This window comes from Podarcis vaucheri (assembly GCF_965113315.1).
Source record: "Podarcis vaucheri genome assembly, chromosome: 3".
Lineage (NCBI taxonomy): Eukaryota > Metazoa > Chordata > Lepidosauria > Squamata > Lacertidae > Podarcis > Podarcis vaucheri.
In genome coordinates this window covers 96,656,636-96,674,521 of record NC_138761.1, presented here as the reverse complement: position 1 = coordinate 96,674,521, position 17,886 = coordinate 96,656,636, and the positions used below count along the sequence as shown (strand labels likewise).

The 17,886-nt window shown below is 38.7% G+C and overlaps 2 protein-coding genes across 8 annotated transcripts in view; one reads left to right on the top strand and one right to left on the bottom strand.

Annotated features, from left to right (window-relative positions):
- Window positions 1–3,735, top strand: part of ASAP2 (ArfGAP with SH3 domain, ankyrin repeat and PH domain 2) — a 107,481-nt gene extending 103,746 nt beyond the window's left edge. For all 5 annotated transcript variants that reach the window (XM_082215484.1, XM_082215485.1, XM_082215481.1 and 2 more), the window contains one exon: window positions 113–3,735. In XM_082215484.1, coding sequence (XP_082071610.1) covers window positions 113–187 — 75 coding nt within the window. In that variant the 3' untranslated portion in view covers window positions 188–3,735. The remainder of the gene's footprint in view (window positions 1–112) is intronic.
- A 641-nt stretch (window positions 3,736–4,376) lies between these two features.
- ITGB1BP1 (integrin subunit beta 1 binding protein 1) lies at window positions 4,377–17,866 on the bottom strand. Of its 3 annotated transcripts, none has more exons than XM_082215684.1 (8): window positions 17,793–17,866; window positions 16,771–16,982; window positions 16,003–16,104; window positions 15,277–15,355; window positions 14,158–14,294; window positions 6,825–6,917; window positions 6,065–6,214; window positions 4,377–4,752 (listed from the first exon to the last, which is right to left on the bottom strand). In XM_082215684.1, exons 3-8 carry the CDS (start codon window positions 16,072–16,074, stop codon window positions 4,681–4,683), a joined length of 603 nt encoding a protein of 200 aa, XP_082071810.1. In that variant the 5' UTR covers window positions 16,075–16,104; window positions 16,771–16,982; window positions 17,793–17,866; the 3' UTR covers window positions 4,377–4,680. The 3 variants fall into 3 exon arrangements, with proteins under 3 accessions (XP_082071810.1, XP_082071811.1, XP_082071812.1); XM_082215685.1 differs by lacking the exon at window positions 17,793–17,866 and adding an exon at window positions 17,648–17,672; XM_082215686.1 differs by lacking the exons at window positions 15,277–15,355; window positions 16,003–16,104; window positions 16,771–16,982; window positions 17,793–17,866 and having other exon boundaries at window positions 6,825–6,913.
- Between the last annotated feature and the right edge of the window lie 20 nt (window positions 17,867–17,886).

Genomic DNA, 17,886 nt, shown 5'->3' with positions numbered 1-17,886 from the left:
ACAATTGCACATGGTTGCAACTAGTACAGTGGAGGGCAACTTTCAGTGACCCCTAATTGGATAGAGACAAGCTTCACCCTTTTAATTCTTTAAAATGTTCTGTCTTTTCCAGATTGGGCATATTGATGGAGATCCCAACCACAAAGGAGCTTTCCCTGTATCATTTGTGCACTTTATTGTTGATTAAACTGCTCGTTGCAGGTGGAGAGACTGCATTTCCAGGTATCACTGGAGCTCTCTGCCCGGAATTAGATGCTTCATCAGGATACTTCATGAATGTTACACCACTGTGGACTCTTTGTTGTGGCAACTTAAGGTTTTTGAATCGTCCAAGGAAGATTTACTTTGTAGTAGGCAGATCCACTTGAACTATTTTCATTGTGAATTCTGGAAGACCATAAAAAAACCATTAACGCCAAAAAAATATGTGAAACTGATTTCAAATCTCCCTTTTAGACTTTCTCACTAACCTATGCACCAGAGTTTCTCTCTTCAGCAAATAAGGGAATTTCTGATGCACACCACAGGGTTCAGAATTTTAAAAGTGGGCAGACTAGCAGAGAGATTAATGGCCTGACTGCACTAATATATTACATTTCAGTGCCAATTTCAGGTGCCTCTAATGCATATCTGATCTTTGTTTGCACTCAGTGTCTTTGAGAGCTGTCTCAGGACAATGTAGCTGCAGTGAAAACTCAGTTTTAAGAGTGGCAGTTACTTCCACTTTACTTAGTACACTACAAAAACATGAGGCTAGAAAATCTACCCATCACTGATTCCTTGTCCACATCCATTGATTGGCTAAGTTGAAGAGGTTGGCGGACTTGAGGGTGGAGTCCTTGACTACGTTGCAAAAGTACAAAGAACTCCTAAAAGAGCACTAAGTAATAACAAAGGGCAGAACACAGAGTTTTTCAGATTGCTTGTCTCTGGTGCTTAGTGGCTTATGTTTTCAGGCAAGACATAAGCATCATCCACAAAGGACTGGGCTCTTTCTTCCAGCGCAATAATTCTCCTACTGAAGCCTCATTCATTTTGATTGCATTGGAATTTGCTGTAGGCACTCCATATGAGTGATAATGATATACCTGCCAACCACCCTTAGCTGAGCAGAATGCTTTAAAAGGTTTTGCAAAGCTGGAGTCCAACCAGGGACCAAAATCTGTTGCCCGAGCAACGATTAAAGCGATTCAGATCTAACAACCAAACCCTAGCAAATATTTCTCAATAAGCCCCAGTGCATTTTCCTGTGACAGCACTAGTGGGGCCCAAACACCTAATGTAGGTGCTAATAGGATCTAATATCCTGTCCCATAGATGAAGGGATGGGAAAGAATCGTCAATTTATGCAGCCAGGAAAGAAGAGTATGCTTGTGTGTCCCCTGCCTACTTCTCCTATATCTATGATAAGGAAGACTCAATAAGAGGACGCGGTTCCAATCAGAAGTACATGCTACAGCTCTGTTTATCCCCTCAAGGGAAAAGTTATTGTAAAGTCTCTTTCCCCTGACTTGTTAGGCCAGCATGGGGAAAGCCCCTGAGCCCAAGGGGACAGTGGCGTTCCCTTCTTCCCAGGGAACTATCATGAAATAACACAAGCAGAAACAGAGCCTGTCATATATCCAGTTTCTGCCATTTCCCCATGCTGGTGAATTGGCTTCAAGGGAAAGGGTAACAGGGCTGCCTCCTGTGATCTGTGAGCATGAACTCTAGAAGGAAATGTTGTTTTTCAAGCTGTTCGAATGTGGAGAAATGCAACATGCTCGCACTTACCCAAAAGGAACAAGTATTTCCATACTTAGATCATATGAAAAAGTTTGTCTAGAAAGGCCCATTAAAGAGATATTTTAATAATTGGATGTAGATATTTACTTTAAACCCTGAACCTGTTTACCTCAAATTTGTAAATATGAGGAATACGAGGTCATACTTTTCTATACAAAATATACATTTAATGTATATTTTATTCTATTCTTAAGTCATCGTTGAGGTAACAAAACCCAAGACAATATTATTGGTAAATAAATGTGGATTACACATTTGCTGAAATTTTTGTTGCAGTTCTTTTCTTCGAACACACAAAAAAATGTGTTGTCTAGAATTATTTTTATTTAAAAAAAAACAACCACGGTGGCTATGTTCACACCTAAGACTATTGTCGTAGGACAATGTAGTAGGGTATTCATCCAAACACCCTCTGTATTAAGGTACACACTTCTGTCTTGCAAGCAATTCCTTATTTCTTTGCAGATGCACACTGTGTACTTCTGTTCCTGAACATGGTAGTTAACACTGTTAATAATTGTGAATAGATTTCATAATTCCAAATTGGTAGACTATTGCAGAATATTACAAAAATGTCCTTTTAATGTTTGTATATTGTGATAACTGTTAACGGTTTTTACTTTGCATATGCTGCCGAAACTGTGCACTGGTAGCATAGGATTAGAATATCTACGTCCAGGTCACATTGGCTTTCATCACAAGTTTTGTGACTATTGTATCTCTAGATTTATCAAGAGAACTTTGAATTTCTGACACAGAAATTATGTACATATTGGCTAGCATAGGTTGAAACAGATGCGGGGGGGTGGGGAGACAAGCCAATTGGTATATTTATATTTGGGGTGGGATGCTGTATCTCAAACTGCCTTGCTAAAGTGGTACATTTGAAGCAACTTGTCAGATCTGCGGATGCAAACCGGTGGGCTTATATTAAAACTCACTTTCGTACAAGCTGTTGCATTGTATATGGGGACAAACTGGAATGCTTTGAGATGCTTTGATTGCAAGTTTTAAAGCTAAGTCTGCATATTCAAAGTTCCCACTAAATATATATGTATATTAGGAAACAAAATACTTTGCCACTACAAGTTTATCTGGCTGCTGATGAATTCAGTTTGGCTACTGACACTATTGGTTACGTTTGTATTCCTAGTAAACTAGCAAATAAATTGGCACATTATTTTGCACAATTCACTTATGTACAGTATTTTTTGACACAGAATTTTAGTTAATACCATATGCTTTGGAAGCTTATGTGGCCCTTAAATTTCACACTGGCCGGAATCCAAGGAAATGCACAAATAGCTGTGTGCACCCGGGTGAAAGTTGCGCCTTCTGGCAAACATCTTGTGAAACCCAGGGGATTTTCAACTCTAACTTGAATATTCCCAAGGCCTTAGATGTTTAGAGCCCAGCCATAGTGTGTGAGCTTTCAGCTCTTTTGGAAAAATCTTAAATAGTGGCCACTAAAAGATTTTGAGTAAGAGTATTTTTTCACACTACAGTGTGCAGACACTAGGCTTGTAACGTAAGACTGTTTCAAGAGTTCTTTTTTGTTTCCGTGGCACTATTTCACCCAATTAAATAGGAGACATTTTGGATTTTTAGGAATGACAGATGCTAAAATGTTCAGGTCTTCTTTCACAGCTGACAACAGGGGATGATGGTGTTCAACAAACTGTTAGTGAGCATGTAAGATTACTTTTGTTTAAATGTTTAAGAAAGGAGCATAAGATACCTAAAATGCAGTTCAGAATGCTACTTGAGATGTATAATTTTCAACGTGATGGTTTTGATTGTTTAGTTGCAGAGCAACTGTATATATTATATAACCTAAATCAATTCTTATTTTTAGTGTCTGGATGCAGTGATTTATAATTGGAGCATGATTAATTTCACTTACGTTAAGCCAGTCTCTTGACTGGAAAAATAAACAGCTTTGAAGCCTCACCTTGACGTTTTTTATTAATTGTGAAAGCACTTATAGATGAGCCACACTAGAATAAACTTGAGTGATTACCGCTATTCAGCCTTGATGTATTAAAGACAAATCAGAAGACTGCTGACAAACTCCTGCCTTAAATGTTTTTGGACTTAAATCTTGTTTTGGACTTTAAATGATTTACAGTTCAATTGTATGGGGAGCAGGAGAATGCAAAGTATAGAAACTGCCCAACCCAAAGCCTGCTGTGCTCATCCTTGATGGAAAATGGAAGATGACATTTTTCTGGGGGTTTTTCTTCTTTAATGGGAGGGCACAGCCAGATATGCTAGGCTCTAGGGCCAGTATACTTTCCTCCCTGTGCTGGAGACATGGGAAAAAGGGGGCTTTGGATCCAGCTGATTCAAAGACTCCCTTGATACACCTTCTTTTACATCCCTTTTTGTCATTACTACCAGCAGGGTAGCAGTAAATTTCCATACCTGCAGCAAGGCAGCTTGCAAGGAGCAGGCCTCCTCCTCCACCAGCAGAAAGGGAGACCTACTATATCTGACACTCTCTCTCTCTCTATTTTCCTTTTTTGCTGCCACTGCTAAAAGCAATGGCATCTGGGGGTAGTCAGATTAGAACATATTTAGAAAGACACGCCTTCTATTCATTTTTTTTATTCATTTACAAAAATGGTATAAATCTTTTAAACATAAGATTTGATATTTAGCACAGAAACTCAAGCACGGTCAGTTGAGCTCTGAGTGACAGTTTGGGAAACAAACAAATGGTATTTTACAAAAAAAAAAACCCACAAAAAAACCTTCATTCCTTTGAACAGTATGCTCAAGCAGTTAACAAAAAAAATTCACATCTACTCCAAAATACTTGTTTTCATTTTTCTCCATTTGCTGCAGTCACAGCAAGCAGTACTTCCTCTCAGCATGAAGTGCAGCTGTAGAAATTCAGGACTTCTCGGATGTTAAAACAGAGTCAAAGGCTGTTGACAGCACCTTACAAATAGCTTGTGCTTGTTCCTGCATTTTATAAACAGAAAGAGTGGCTCATACTTGTTTTCATGAACATGAAGAAGCATTCAGCCTCAAGCCCATCTCGAAGTTTCAGCATTTCCCTTATAGCATGCTTTGCTTTGATGACATTTCCTATCTTAAGCTAGGCAGCCAATGTGGTGCCATCCAGGTACTTGGAACTGCAACTCCCAATAGCCCCAGCCAGCATGACCAGTGGCGGAGGTAATTAGAGTTCCAGCCCACAGCATCTGGAGGGCACCATGTTGCCTATCCCTGATCTAAAGCATTCTATGTAGAGCAGTGGGGTCAGTCCAGAAATGTGACTTGCAAACAAGAGTTGCTATTTTAGAAATTGCCAGCAGAAACGTATCATCAGAGTTTGATATTCCAGATAGGCTATTTGTTAACAGAGGGACAGCTCCTGCGTGTATACTGGGTTTCCCTTGTTTACCAAGCAGTTGCCAGTATAGGGCTCCAGGGCATTTAAACTCAAAGCCTATCACCAAGTGATATTAGTGCAGTATTTGCTAGCATACATATGGCACTTGGAAAGCCAGGCTGGTGCATTTAAAGTTCAAATATATGGCAGCGACAAAGCTATGAGAATAAAGGTTAGTGTTATGCTCTCCTAGTGGTTCAAATTTCCACTTGAAGCCCTGTGAACTGGTGATGCCACCCACCTTTAATTAATAAAGCCACAGATTTAATTAAAGGGGTACTTTATCCCACAAATCTGTAAGGTGGAGTGATTGACAGGGAGAAAATAAATGTACCAAAGAAGCATATGCAATTAATTTGAAATTACAGAACTGCCACTATCTTATTTTCACATGGGCTCCTGCTCTTTTGCTACTTGCACTGCTGCTGCTGCTGCTGCTACAGGAGATAAGGGCTGTGGCAGGAACAAATGCACATGAAATTTAGAGTCGCTCTGACACTTGCACATATAGCGGTGCCTGGCCAATCTGGCCGGTGTGCCACAAATCATGTCTTAAGTAGGAGGTAGTATTACTCTAGTATATGCATGTAATTGCTCCTATCTTAATTCTGTCTCTATTCTAGCGATCTGGGAAACAGGCAGCAAAATATGGGAGGGCAGACCAAGCCATGAAATCTGCCTGTGCCACAAGATGGCTGCACAACATTTCCTTATATAGGCCGCAATGGTACAAACCTATTTTGTCATGTTTTGGTCCAGTACATGTAGCTAGACATAAGGCACAAGCATATGATAGCACTTTGCATATTTTATGACTTATTGTCAACCTAGAATTATCCAGCAAGTGTTTTTTAAAGTAATATTAAACATGAACCTTACCATACTATTACACTGGTATATCCAAAGGTTGTACTCTTCATAGTTTGTATCAGTTGTCTTTAAAGCCAGTAAACTCTTCCCTGCCCCAAGGCCATCATCATAGCAGACCATCCGAACAATTAGGTAGAGTGCATGTCTATGCAAAACATCCTGAAAATGCCATGTGTTAATTTGTCAGTTTCATTGCTTGCAGCCAATGGGCATTACAATATAAATCACAAAAACAAAAAAGACAACCTAAGAGTAAATTAAAACATCAATTTTCAGAACTGCAAATTGCCAAAACTTAAAATTATGAAGTTTCCCAAATCTAGAAATTCCCTTGGCAGTCACCCATAACTTTCTCTACCTCCTAGCACATACAAAGCTATTCTGTAGGTAGCAAAATTGTCTACATCAGCCAGAAACCATCTGCTTTTGAACTGATTGACTTTAAAAAAATCTGGAGTGAATACAGAAATCTGTTATTAAGTGAACTGTGCAAAAGGTAATAAAGACTATAGTCAAGAATGTCTACAAAAAGATGGTAATGTGTGTCTAACAGGAAAAAGGTTATTACTGCAAAGAAACAGAACTGTAATAGTTGGATTTAAATTTCAATACACCAAACTCAGAACTTGGAATTCTTCGTATAATCAAAGTCCATTTTGGTATCTTCAGGAGAGAAAAAAAATCATATCACAATTATCGTCAGAAATATTCTGAGATTGTATTACTGGATAAATTGAATAAGGCATATTTAAAACCAGGAGCAACTTACATACTGGTCCAAAGTTGTGACTTTAATACCATACTTGGAAACTCCCATAACGAATTCTTCTTCCCCTGGAACAAAGGGTAGCTTTCCATCTTGCTTTGGAAAAAACCCAAAAAGGAATTATTGTAGGCAGAGACAGTTTGATGACAAAACAAGTCTGATACAACTTGTATGTTCTCATGTAAATAAATAAGCAGCAACAGCCTTCAAAATAAGTCAAAAGAGTGACAATAGCTCTGTGAAACTTTATTGACAATAATAGATACGGTACTTTGCTACTTCATTTTACACCGCAGAAGCCAAGGTACTGCACACACGCTAAGTTTCTGAAGCAGAACAGAAATAAATGCTTTCTGATGACTTCCGGTGCGAGCGCGGCTCCCGCGGCAGGCGAGGGTTTTTTCCGGTGAGAAAGCCCTAGCTATTCTGGCCGAAAAGGGGGGTTTTTAGGGCGCAGAAAACCCCCCGACGAACCTCTGGAGGGTGTCTAGAGGTCTAGGTTCCCGGCGGCGTCAAAGCTGTCCGCCTGGTCGCCAGGTAACCTCTGGAAGGAGGTGAAGAGAGCGACGGTACGGGCAGCAGACAATCGGGCAGCCATTGCAGCGGCAGAATAGCGAAGCCCCGAGCCTGCAGGGATTAGCGCTCCGCTCTCAATACAAAGAAAACCGGATTTGCTACTTAAGATCCTGAGAACTGGTGATTTAAAATAATAAGAAAGCCTCCGGTTAAAAAGGAGAAGATTCCGAGTTCAGCGGTTTGTCTGGCTTCAATGAAAAAGACGCAGCGCTGATTGCAGAGCCAAAAGTGAAAGTAAGCTGCCGCTAGCGGCTATTGTAACTGTCTCCCCTGTGTTTGTTTGGATTTGTGCCAAGTTAAAAAGTAACTTTCTTATAAAGAAAAAGAAGAAAGGGAGGAACAAAGGGGGAGCAGAGAAACTGTGTGAATTAAAGATCCTCAGTAGCTACAATAAGTGAAGTTATAGGAAACAGAGAGGACTATTGGTGAACGCTTTTGCGAAGAGGCTACTAAGTTTAAAGAAACTTCGACGCCATATTAACTGGAAAGTAAGAAGGACCTCCGACGCCATATTAAATTACTTTAAAGTACTCTCAGATAAGGGGGAAAAGCATCTGAAGGTTCCCCTTTTTTGTTCACCACTGTTTTTGTTCACTTTTTTCTCTCTAAATTTCTGCTAAGGACTTTAAATAAATGAGAGTCAAAGTTAAAAATTAAACTAAACCAAAATGAACAGCTGGAAATAGGCAGTGTGGAATATGTTGTAAAGACTATCTCTCCCTAAGTTGGAAGAGCTATCCCCCTAGTGGCTGATGTTGGTGGAACTATCCTTTCAGTGTTTTAAACCAATATCAAGCTGAAACTTAGAAGGAGGTAACTTAGGCCTTGAGAAATATTTATGTGATAACTGTGTCGGAGAGATACCTCCTTTATTATTGGATTACATCTTTGGGATTATTCAGTTTTAATATTAAAATTTTGAACTACATTGGATCATATTGGAAGTGGTAAGCTGACTGTAACTTGAACAAAGGACATTGCCTTTTGGATTACTCAGAATATAACTAAAGTTTTATCTGTTTAACGCTCTGGATGGATTAGCCCGAATAGGGGCAAGAAGGTCAGCTGGACCAACCTGATTTGGATTAGCCCGAATAGGGGCAAGAAGAACGTGGACAGACAACTAACCCCCTCAAATTGGCAGGGGAAGGGACAATAATTAAGATAATATCTAGGACTTTGAGGTGAAAGTGTAAGGAAGCTGTGTTCTGCAATTTTTGTGTCTACAGTTTTTAGGCGTTAGTTTTTTCTCTTTTCTCTGCTCTTTCCCCTTATACAGGTGATATCTCCTGGTTTTTGATGGTCAGGTTAATAGTGCTTAACAGTATATAATAGTGCTGGAACTATAACTACACAGGAAAACACAGTTTACATATTTGTTATCGAAACACTGAGGAATATGTCGCACACACAGAAAAAAGGGGGAGAGGGGGGGACCCCAACAGACAGGAGAGCTTCAAAACAGGAAACAGAATTTAGAACAGAAATATTGAAGATGTTTGCAGAAATAAAACAAAGCGAAAAGAATTTGGAGATGAAGTTAGAACAGGTAGATAATAAAATAGGAAAAATGGATAAGAAGATTGAGGAGACAGTCAGTGAATTAAAAGGACAGATTAAGGAGGTCTCAAGGAGAGTGGATGAAGGATTAAAAAAGACAAAACAGGAAATGAAAGAGATGAAAAGGGAAGAGGAGAAAATGAGAAATGAGATTGCAGAACTAAACAAAATTCAAGAAGAAATAAAGGACTCTATCGCAATGAATGAACTGAAACAGAGAGAGGTTAATTTAAGGCTGAGGCAAGTTCCAGAAATGCAAAACGAAAATATAAGAGAAAGATTAATAAAAGAAATTGCGCAGTGGATGGAGCTTCCGGAAGAGGATTTGGCAATGACAATACAGAATGCCTACAGAATGAAAATTAAGTCAAATAGACTAAAGAAATTCCCAGGCGATTGTCTAATTACTTTTAAGGATAGAGAGATGAGAAATTTGATTTTGCAAAGGAACAGAGAGAAGAGACTTTACATTGACGGGAATTACATAATTATATTTAAAGACATTCCAATAAGGCTGTTGAAACGAAGAGAAGCTTACAAACCACTGGTGCAACTACTCAAGAAAAATAAGATCGATTTTAGATGGGAATTCCCGGAGGGTGTCTCTTTCTTTTACAAAGGAGTTAAAAGAAGATTGTTAAGCCCTGAGGAAATAGGGAAATTCACAAGAAGATACAAAGAACTACAACAAGGAGAGGAAGAGATTAAAGGAGCAGAAGGAGGACTAAGAAAGAAGGAGGAATCTGAACTAGGTGAAGAAGAAGAACAGAGCGGAAGAGAGTCGGACGAAGAGGGAGAAGAAGAAGAAGGAGAAGAGACAGAAAGACCTTAAGTTTAAATTCTTAAATCCAGATAGTGGCAAGGAGAATGACGTTAAAATTATGGAACTGGAATATTAATGGAATGAATAATAAGAAGAAACGGAACGGAATTGAACGTATTTTAAAGAAGAAGAACTTGGATATCATATGCTTACAGGAAACACACGTGGCCAAAAAACACAGGAAGATCCTCATCAATAAAAGGTTAGGGAACGAATTTGTATCTTCAGACAAAAAGAAAAAAAGAGGGGTGGTTTTATATATTCAAAATAAAATTGAGTCCCGCCAACTATTTAAGGATGAGGAAGGAAGAATAATAGCGGCTCAGATTAAATGGCAAGGTGAAGAACTGATAATTGTTGGAATCTACGCCCCAAATGGGAACAAGACAGAATTCTTTAGATTATTGGAAGAAAAATTATTTGAATATATGGATAAAAAAATTATAATAATGGGAGATATGAACGGCGTGGTATCAACAGAAATGGATAGATTGAGGGAAACAAAGAATAAAGAAGGGAAGTTGCCAAAGACTTTTTTTATGATGATTAAGAACTGTAACCTAATTGACATCTGGAGATTTAGGCATCCGTTAGAAAAACAATTTACGTACCATTCAGAACCAAACCAATCAATGTCAAGAATAGACCAAATTTGGGTGTCGAATGAATTAGTACCAAGAATCCAAAAAATTGAAATACAGGCTAAAGTTATCTCAGACCACAACCCGATTAAGATGGAGTTAAAAGGATTCGAAGAACGGACTTTCAGATGGAGACTGAATGATAATCTTTGGGACGACCAAAAATTTGTTGAAAAAATACAGAAAAAATTGTCAGAATACTTTCAAGATAATTTAGATAAAGGGACAAAAATGAGTGTAGTATGGGATGCATCCAAAGCAGTGATGAGGGGTCTATGTATCCAACAAAATGCATGGAAAAGGAACAACAAGGAAAAAAAGATAAAAGAGATCTTGAGACAAATTACGGACAACGAACAAAAATTGATTAAAAAACCTAATAATGAGAAGATAAGGCAAGAAATAAAGGCTCTACAAACCCAATTTGCAATGCTAATAAATAAGGAGGTCGAATGGAATATAAAAATGCTAAGACAAAAAAATTTTGAATTTGCAAATAAATCTGGAAAATGGCTTGCTTGGCAGGTAAAAAGAAGGAAAGAACAAAAACTAATTAACAAAATTGAATTAAATGGGGAAGAAATTACAGACCCGAAAGAAATTAGGAAAGGGTTCGTGGACTTTTATACACAACTATATAGGAACAATGAAAGGAATAATAAGGAGAAAATAGAAAGATATCTCGAAGAAAAGATGTTGAAGAAGATCCCGACAGACCAAAAAGAACAACTTAATGCCTTAATATGTAGAGAAGAGGTAGAAGAAGTGATAAAAGAATTGAAAAGAGGGAAGGCACCGGGCCCAGACGGGTTTACATCAAGCTATTATAAAGAAATGAAAGATAAGTTGATAGCCCCGCTGACCGATGTAATGAATAACATCTTAAAAGAAAAGGACATTCCTGAAACATGGAAAGAGGCTTTTATTACAATAATCCCAAAACAAGATTCGGACCCAACACAGATTAAGAATTACAGACCTATCTCCCTATTAAATACGGACTATAAGATCTTTGCCGGCGTTTTAGCTAAAAGATTAAAAAAGATACTATCAAAAATCATACATAAAGACCAAGCTGGTTTTTTGCCAGGAAGACAAATAAGTGATAATACAAGGAATATAGTCAACATTATTGAATTCCTTTCCGATAGGTGCGATAAACCAGCAAGCTTAATTTTTGTAGACGCGGAGAAAGCGTTCGACAATGTAGTCTGGGACTTCATGTTGAAAAACTTGGAGGTTATGGAGGTGGGACAGGAATTTCTGAATGGTATAAGGGCAATCTACACAGAACAGAAAGCAAGACTGATAGTTAACAACGTCATTTCTGAAGATATTAAAATAGCTAAGGGAACAAGACAGGGATGCCCCCTTTCGCCACTGTTATTTATAGTGATTCTGGAAACCTTACTAAATGCAATAAGACAAAACAGACAAATTAAAGGGGTCACATTAGGGGCTAACGAGTACAAGGTTAAAGCCTATGCAGACGATGTGGTTTTGACTGTGGAAGAGCCGATAGAAAGCATAAAGGAGAGTTTGGAAGAGATGGGGAAATTTGGAAATTTAGCAGGATTTAAATTGAACAAAGGGAAAACAAAAATGATTGTCAAAAATTTAGACCAAGATAAGATTGAACTACTGCAGCAAAGAACAGGGATTGAGGTAGTTAGAAAAGTTAAGTACCTGGGAATATGGCTTTCCGGAAAGAACATTGATTTGTACCAAAACAACTATACCCCAGTTTGGAATAGAATAAAAAAAGATATGGAGACATGGGCCAGAATGAAACTATCTTTCTGGGGACGAATATCAATGATTAAAATGATGGTGCTCCCCAAGCTGTTATTTTTGTTCCAAACTATACCCATAATAAAAGGCACAAAAGATTTCAAAGACTGGCAAAAGGTGATCTCAAGATATGTCTGGGAAGGGAAGAAGCCCAGAATTAAATTCAAACTATTGACCGACATAAAAGAAAGAGGTGGCTTCTCCCTACCAGACATGAGGTTGTACTATGAGGCAGCATGTTTGTGCTGGATAAAAGAGTGGGTAAAATTAGAGAATAATGAACTTTTAGACTTGGAAGGATTTAATAACAGACATGGGTGGCACGCCTACCTCTGGTGCGACAAAAAGAGGGTTCACAAGGGGTTTAGCAACCATGTTTTCAGAGGCGCTCTAATAGAGGTTTGGGATAGATATAAAAACATATTAGAACCCAAAACTCCTCACTGGTTATCTCCGTTAGAGATAATGGGGGTAAAGAAAATCAACATGAGAGGAAAGTGGGGAAAATATGAAGAAATGGTGACAAACGAAGGAGGAAAGTGGAAAATAAAACCATATGACCAGGTCAAAGTTTTTACATATGATTGGTTGCACTATTTTCAGATTAACGAAATGTTCAAAAAGGAGGTGAAGGAAAGGGGTTACGAGGAAAAAGAGTCTAGGTATCAAAAGGAGATAGTGAATAATGAATGTAAAAATCTGTCGAAAATGTATAAAATACTGTTGGAATGGAATACGAAGGACGAGGAAGTGAAATCAGTGATGGTCCAGTGGGCAAGGGATTTTGGATACAATATCCAATTGGAGGATTGGGAAAGGTTATGGAAGGTGAACATAAAATTTACGGCCTGTACGCTTTTGAAAGAAAATATGATGAAGATGCTTTACAGGTGGTATATGACGCCAGTAAGGCTGGCAAGGATGTACAAGATAGATAATAAATGCTGGAAATGCAGACAGACAGAGGGGACATTTTACCATCAATGGTGGGAATGCAAAAAAATTAAAAAATTTTGGGAGGAGATTTATAACGAAATGAAAAAGATGCTGAGATATACCTTCGTTAAAAGACCAGAAATCTTCCTATTGGGTATTGTAAGAAAAGATATAGAAAGAGAGGACCGTAAACTTTTTCAGTATGCGGCAACGGCCGCAAGAATTGTGCTAGCACAGAGATGGAAGCAGGAGGAAATTCCAACGGTGGAAGAGTGGAGAGAAAAATTGATAGAATATGTAGAATTGGATAAATTAACAGGGAAAATTAGATACACGAAAGACCAAAAGTTTATTCAAGACTGGGGGAAATTTGTGGGGTATCTGGAAAACAACTGTGATGTAAATACAACGCTGGTGGGTTTAAAAGAGGCACTGTAAAGAATTAATAAGTATTGTCGAATAGAAATAATGAAGGAAGGGAGGGAAAACGGCAATATGTAAGAACGGAATGCGTATGAAAGGGAAAACTACGAATGATTGTCAGTAACGTTGAAGGAAGTCCAAAATGGATAAGAATGTTATGATATGGATAAAAATGTATAACTGGTTGGAAACCAATAAAATTTTAAAATGCAAAAAAAAAAAAAAAAAAAAAAGTTTCTGAAGCAGAACAGAAATAAATGCTTTCTAGTGATTCCAAAACAAGCCAAAGTTTCCTGGAGCATGATCCTTTTTTTAACTCCCTTGCTCAGCTATTCTATCTTGAGACCATCAGCCACAGCAAATGTTTAGACATTACAATGTACCAAGAAAAAGGTTATCGAAAACAGCCAATTTCCCAGACTCCCAGCCCCGCTTTCAATACCAGTGAGGAACAGTCATCTGGAACTCAGCAGAACTGGAAACCAATTCTTAAAAATAAAGATGGCTTAGACTAGGATAGTTTCCCAGGGCCACAGTTTCCCCATAAAAAGACCCAAGGGGACATATAGCCAAAGTCAGTCTTTACCTGTGCCACATCTATGTAATTTATCAAGTCCAATGGTCCCTCCAAAGTCTTGCTTTCATCAAGCTTCAGTTTTTCAATGGCACCGACATATTTTACTCTAAATTCTGCACAAGTATCTGAGTTGCTATTGCTCTGGCCTATAAAGAAGCAGACATTTAAACCATTACTCCATCATTTTATCAATTGGCAAACTTATTGGGCATTCAACCATTTAAAATGACTCAGTGTAGTATTTATCTAAATAACTGTAACTGGAATTACTTCTATTGTGCAACAGTGGTCTCCATACCTCCCCCCTTGCACTGTCCCAAAATCTGTTCCACGGGTTTGGAGAAAGCCCCAGGACAGATTTGGGGAGCATATGGGGGGAGGATGGGAACAGAACGTGAGGACAAACTGTTGAATTGTGTCCCTTTTCTTAAAAAAAAAAGAAATAAATAAAAGTGTCACCTAAAAGTGATTTATTGTTTTCCCCAGGCTTATTCCAACCACATTAAAATATTTATCTTGCAAGAAAGCAGAACTGAATCGGGGGATGACTTAAATTTCTTATATTGGGGTACCAGAGGTTTCTGCAAATACAGAGCATAAAACCAAGTGTGTTGCTTTGGATACATGGAAGCATAAGGAAACCTCAGAACATGGTATGACCACAACATTACACCAAATGTAAGCTTGAAAATAGGGACACTTTCTAGTGAAATTTCAAAAGGCAGAGGAGCTGCCCAGCAAAGTTTCCATCATGAACAAAACAGGATTCTGAAGTCCTGTCTAGCTTTTTGCCCATCCATAGAAATACCAGATACAGAGGAAATTATACAAATTAGTAAAGGCAGCAGATCTATACAAAAAGACAACAAATCACACAGATTGACATCATAATATAAAAATGTGATGCATATACTGCAAAGGTTATATTACATAATTTTATTTGTATATGCACAGATGATGTAATAATTTGTAAGTAACAGCAGACTCAGTGTTGTTTTCTGCTTTAAAAAAGTAGTAAAGTTCTGTGTCAGCATGTTCACATTTCTAGATACAGCTTCAATTAGTTATGAAACTCATCTATGCATTCTGACAAATAACAATGTCTTTAGGCCATCATCAATTTCCTACCTGAACTTTTTGTGGAGTCTGTATCTAGACTAGCCACAGTACTAGATCGTGAAAGCCCACCAAGACTGGAATCCACCGACTAGATAAGGAAGAATACATATGAAAGCATTATGAAGTTATGCAGGTCAAATAATATTTAAAAGTGTGGTTTCTTATAAACTCATGAATTAAAGGCATGAATTAAACCAGAAGCATGATTAATGAAGGCTTATTCCTATAACAATAAACCATAGTTTGTTACATCCAAATGCAGCTACGGAATAACACATCACATTGCAGTACAACATCCTTCAACAATAAGAACACTTTAAATTCCTTCTTTCTCTCTATTCCACAAGCTAAGCAGTATTTCATCATTTACAATTCACTTTCAGTGGCTGCATCTATGCTTATAGGACTTAAGATAACTGTAGGAGTTATTTTTCTTTGTCATGACGGTACAAAATATGTACAATTTTTAATGTAGCTGGTTGACTTTAGTAACATCAATTATTCTCAATTTGAATGCCAAGTCTGCATGAAGAAATAGCAAGTATAACAAAAAGGATATGAACATTTTTGTAAATGTAGATTCATCCCTAACTCTAAATATCTTCAGGATGTACATCTGAATGCACCATTTAGCAGATGCCAAACTTCCACAATGTCATACAAGGGATAACTGACTGATATGAATATATTTTAAAATTTGTCAATTTTCAAGGAGGCATACCCAAATTTGCTTACCTTGCTTTTGGTACTAATTTCACTGCTTTGTGAACTGCTGCTACTATGCCGCTTTTTTCCTTTTCTGAACATTTTTAAATTGAAATAGAATCAGTGAGAATACTGTAAAGAATGAAAAGAGACTCCTGTTTGCCACCCCAATATAACTCCAATTCTACATACACATAAACACCTCATAGATATATATTTACATTTGTTATGGAGGTTCAAATCTGCCAGTTAAAAGGCAGAGTCAAGCAACTGCCGTTAAATGACTGTCAAGCTGTGGTTTCCACAGTGCCAAGTTTAAAACTGAAAAACAAAATATATGTTTCATGGTTGTGATCTCTGCTTATTAGTAATGAATATAAATATCTCGAAACTCAAACAAAGGTTCTTCAAAATATTCTAAAAGCAGATGCTTACTGTCACTACTCCGTCAACAGTATGAATGCTTGTAGAACCATGCCTTCCTTTAAAATTGTGTACATTTCATTGGATGCTAACAAATTTCTACAGACTTTCCTAGAAGGACAAGCTGACACACAAGCAATACTTGATATCTCTTTATCTTGATATCTCTTTATTTGTCGCCATTTTATTGCTATTGTACATCACCATGACATTTTCTATGCTTTAACAGTTTGTAAATATTCCAAACACGTAATATTTAACATGCAGGTTTACACAGATTTTTTTGTTGAAACCCATTTCTCCACTAAAAGTACAATTAATGGAGGAAGGCGTTCTGAAAAACTACAGTGCTATCTGTACTTGTCTTGACGTTACCTGCAGCGTGGAAGGAATGAGCCTGGCTCGTTTCAGAACTGACATTTTCTCCACATGATTTCAGAAGAGGGGTGCCTCCCCTTTCCCCCTTCTCTTTTTCTTTATGCCGTCAACAGCGGACATCGCAGGCAGAAATACAGCAAATGAAGATTCTCCGCCTCACTACATTACCACAGCGAAAAAAGCTGCCACTGCTGCAGTCGCCGCAAATCCTGCCAAAAGGAAAGAAAACAAAAACCAACAGCTTGGTCACTGTTAACATCATTTCCACTGCCTGGAGTTTTCTGCATTTCGTTTCTCTCCGACCTCGCTCCTTACAATCCTCTTTCACTCGCCACCTTCAAATATACAGTGGTACCTCGGGTGAGGTACCACTGCCAACCTAGCAGTTCGAAAGCACCCCCGGGGGCAAGTAGATAAATAGGTACCGCTTACCAGCGGGAAGGTAAACGGCGTTCCGTGTGCGGCTCTGGCTCGCCAGAGCAGCGTTGTCACGCTGGCCACGTGACCCGGAAGTGTCTCCGGACAGCGCTGGCCCCCGGCCAATAAATGTGAGATGGGCGCACAAACCCCAGAGTCTGTCAAGACTGGCCCGTAAGGGCAGGGGTACCTTTACCTTTACCTTGGGTGAAGAACTTAACCGTTCTTAACCTGAAACTGTTCTTAATCTGAAGTACCACTTTAGTTAATGGGGCCTCCTGCTGCCACTGCGCTGCCAATTGCACGATTTCTGTTCTCATCCTGAAGCAAAGTTCTTAACCCGAGGTACTATTTCTGGGTTAGCGGAGTCTGTAACCTGAAGCGTCTGTAACCCGAGGTGCCACTGTACTTCGTAGATCCGGCAAGGTGGATTCCATTCCATGAAACTTTATATTGCCTAAATAAGTCGGTCAGCCTTTTCAGGAGCCACAAGACACTTTGCTGGCTTTGCTGCCAGAGACTGACCCAGTTACCCTGCTCTTAGCAGAACTGAAAGGGCACCAGGAGCATCACCCCCTACCTGACCCAAAAATGACCCCTACCTTTCATTCCCACCACAATGAAATACTGAGCACAAGGAAGCCCCTCCCCGTTCTGCTTCCGGGTAGCAACCGTCCGCTCTAGGACTTTTCGAAG

Bases quoted from the DNA above. Each gene is read 5' to 3' on its own strand.
- ITGB1BP1 (XM_082215684.1), bottom strand. From the start codon at position 16,074: ATGTTCAGAAAAGGAAAAAAGCGGCATAGTAGCAGCAGTTCACAAAGC. The intron at 15,356-16,002 runs GTAAGCAAATTT...TTCCTTATCTAG, and splicing joins AAATTAGTACCAAAAGCAAG to TCGGTGGATTCCAGTCTTGG. The intron at 6,215-6,824 runs GTAAGTTGCTCC...TGGCATTTTCAG, and splicing joins TCACAACTTTGGACCAGTAT to GATGTTTTGCATAGACATGC.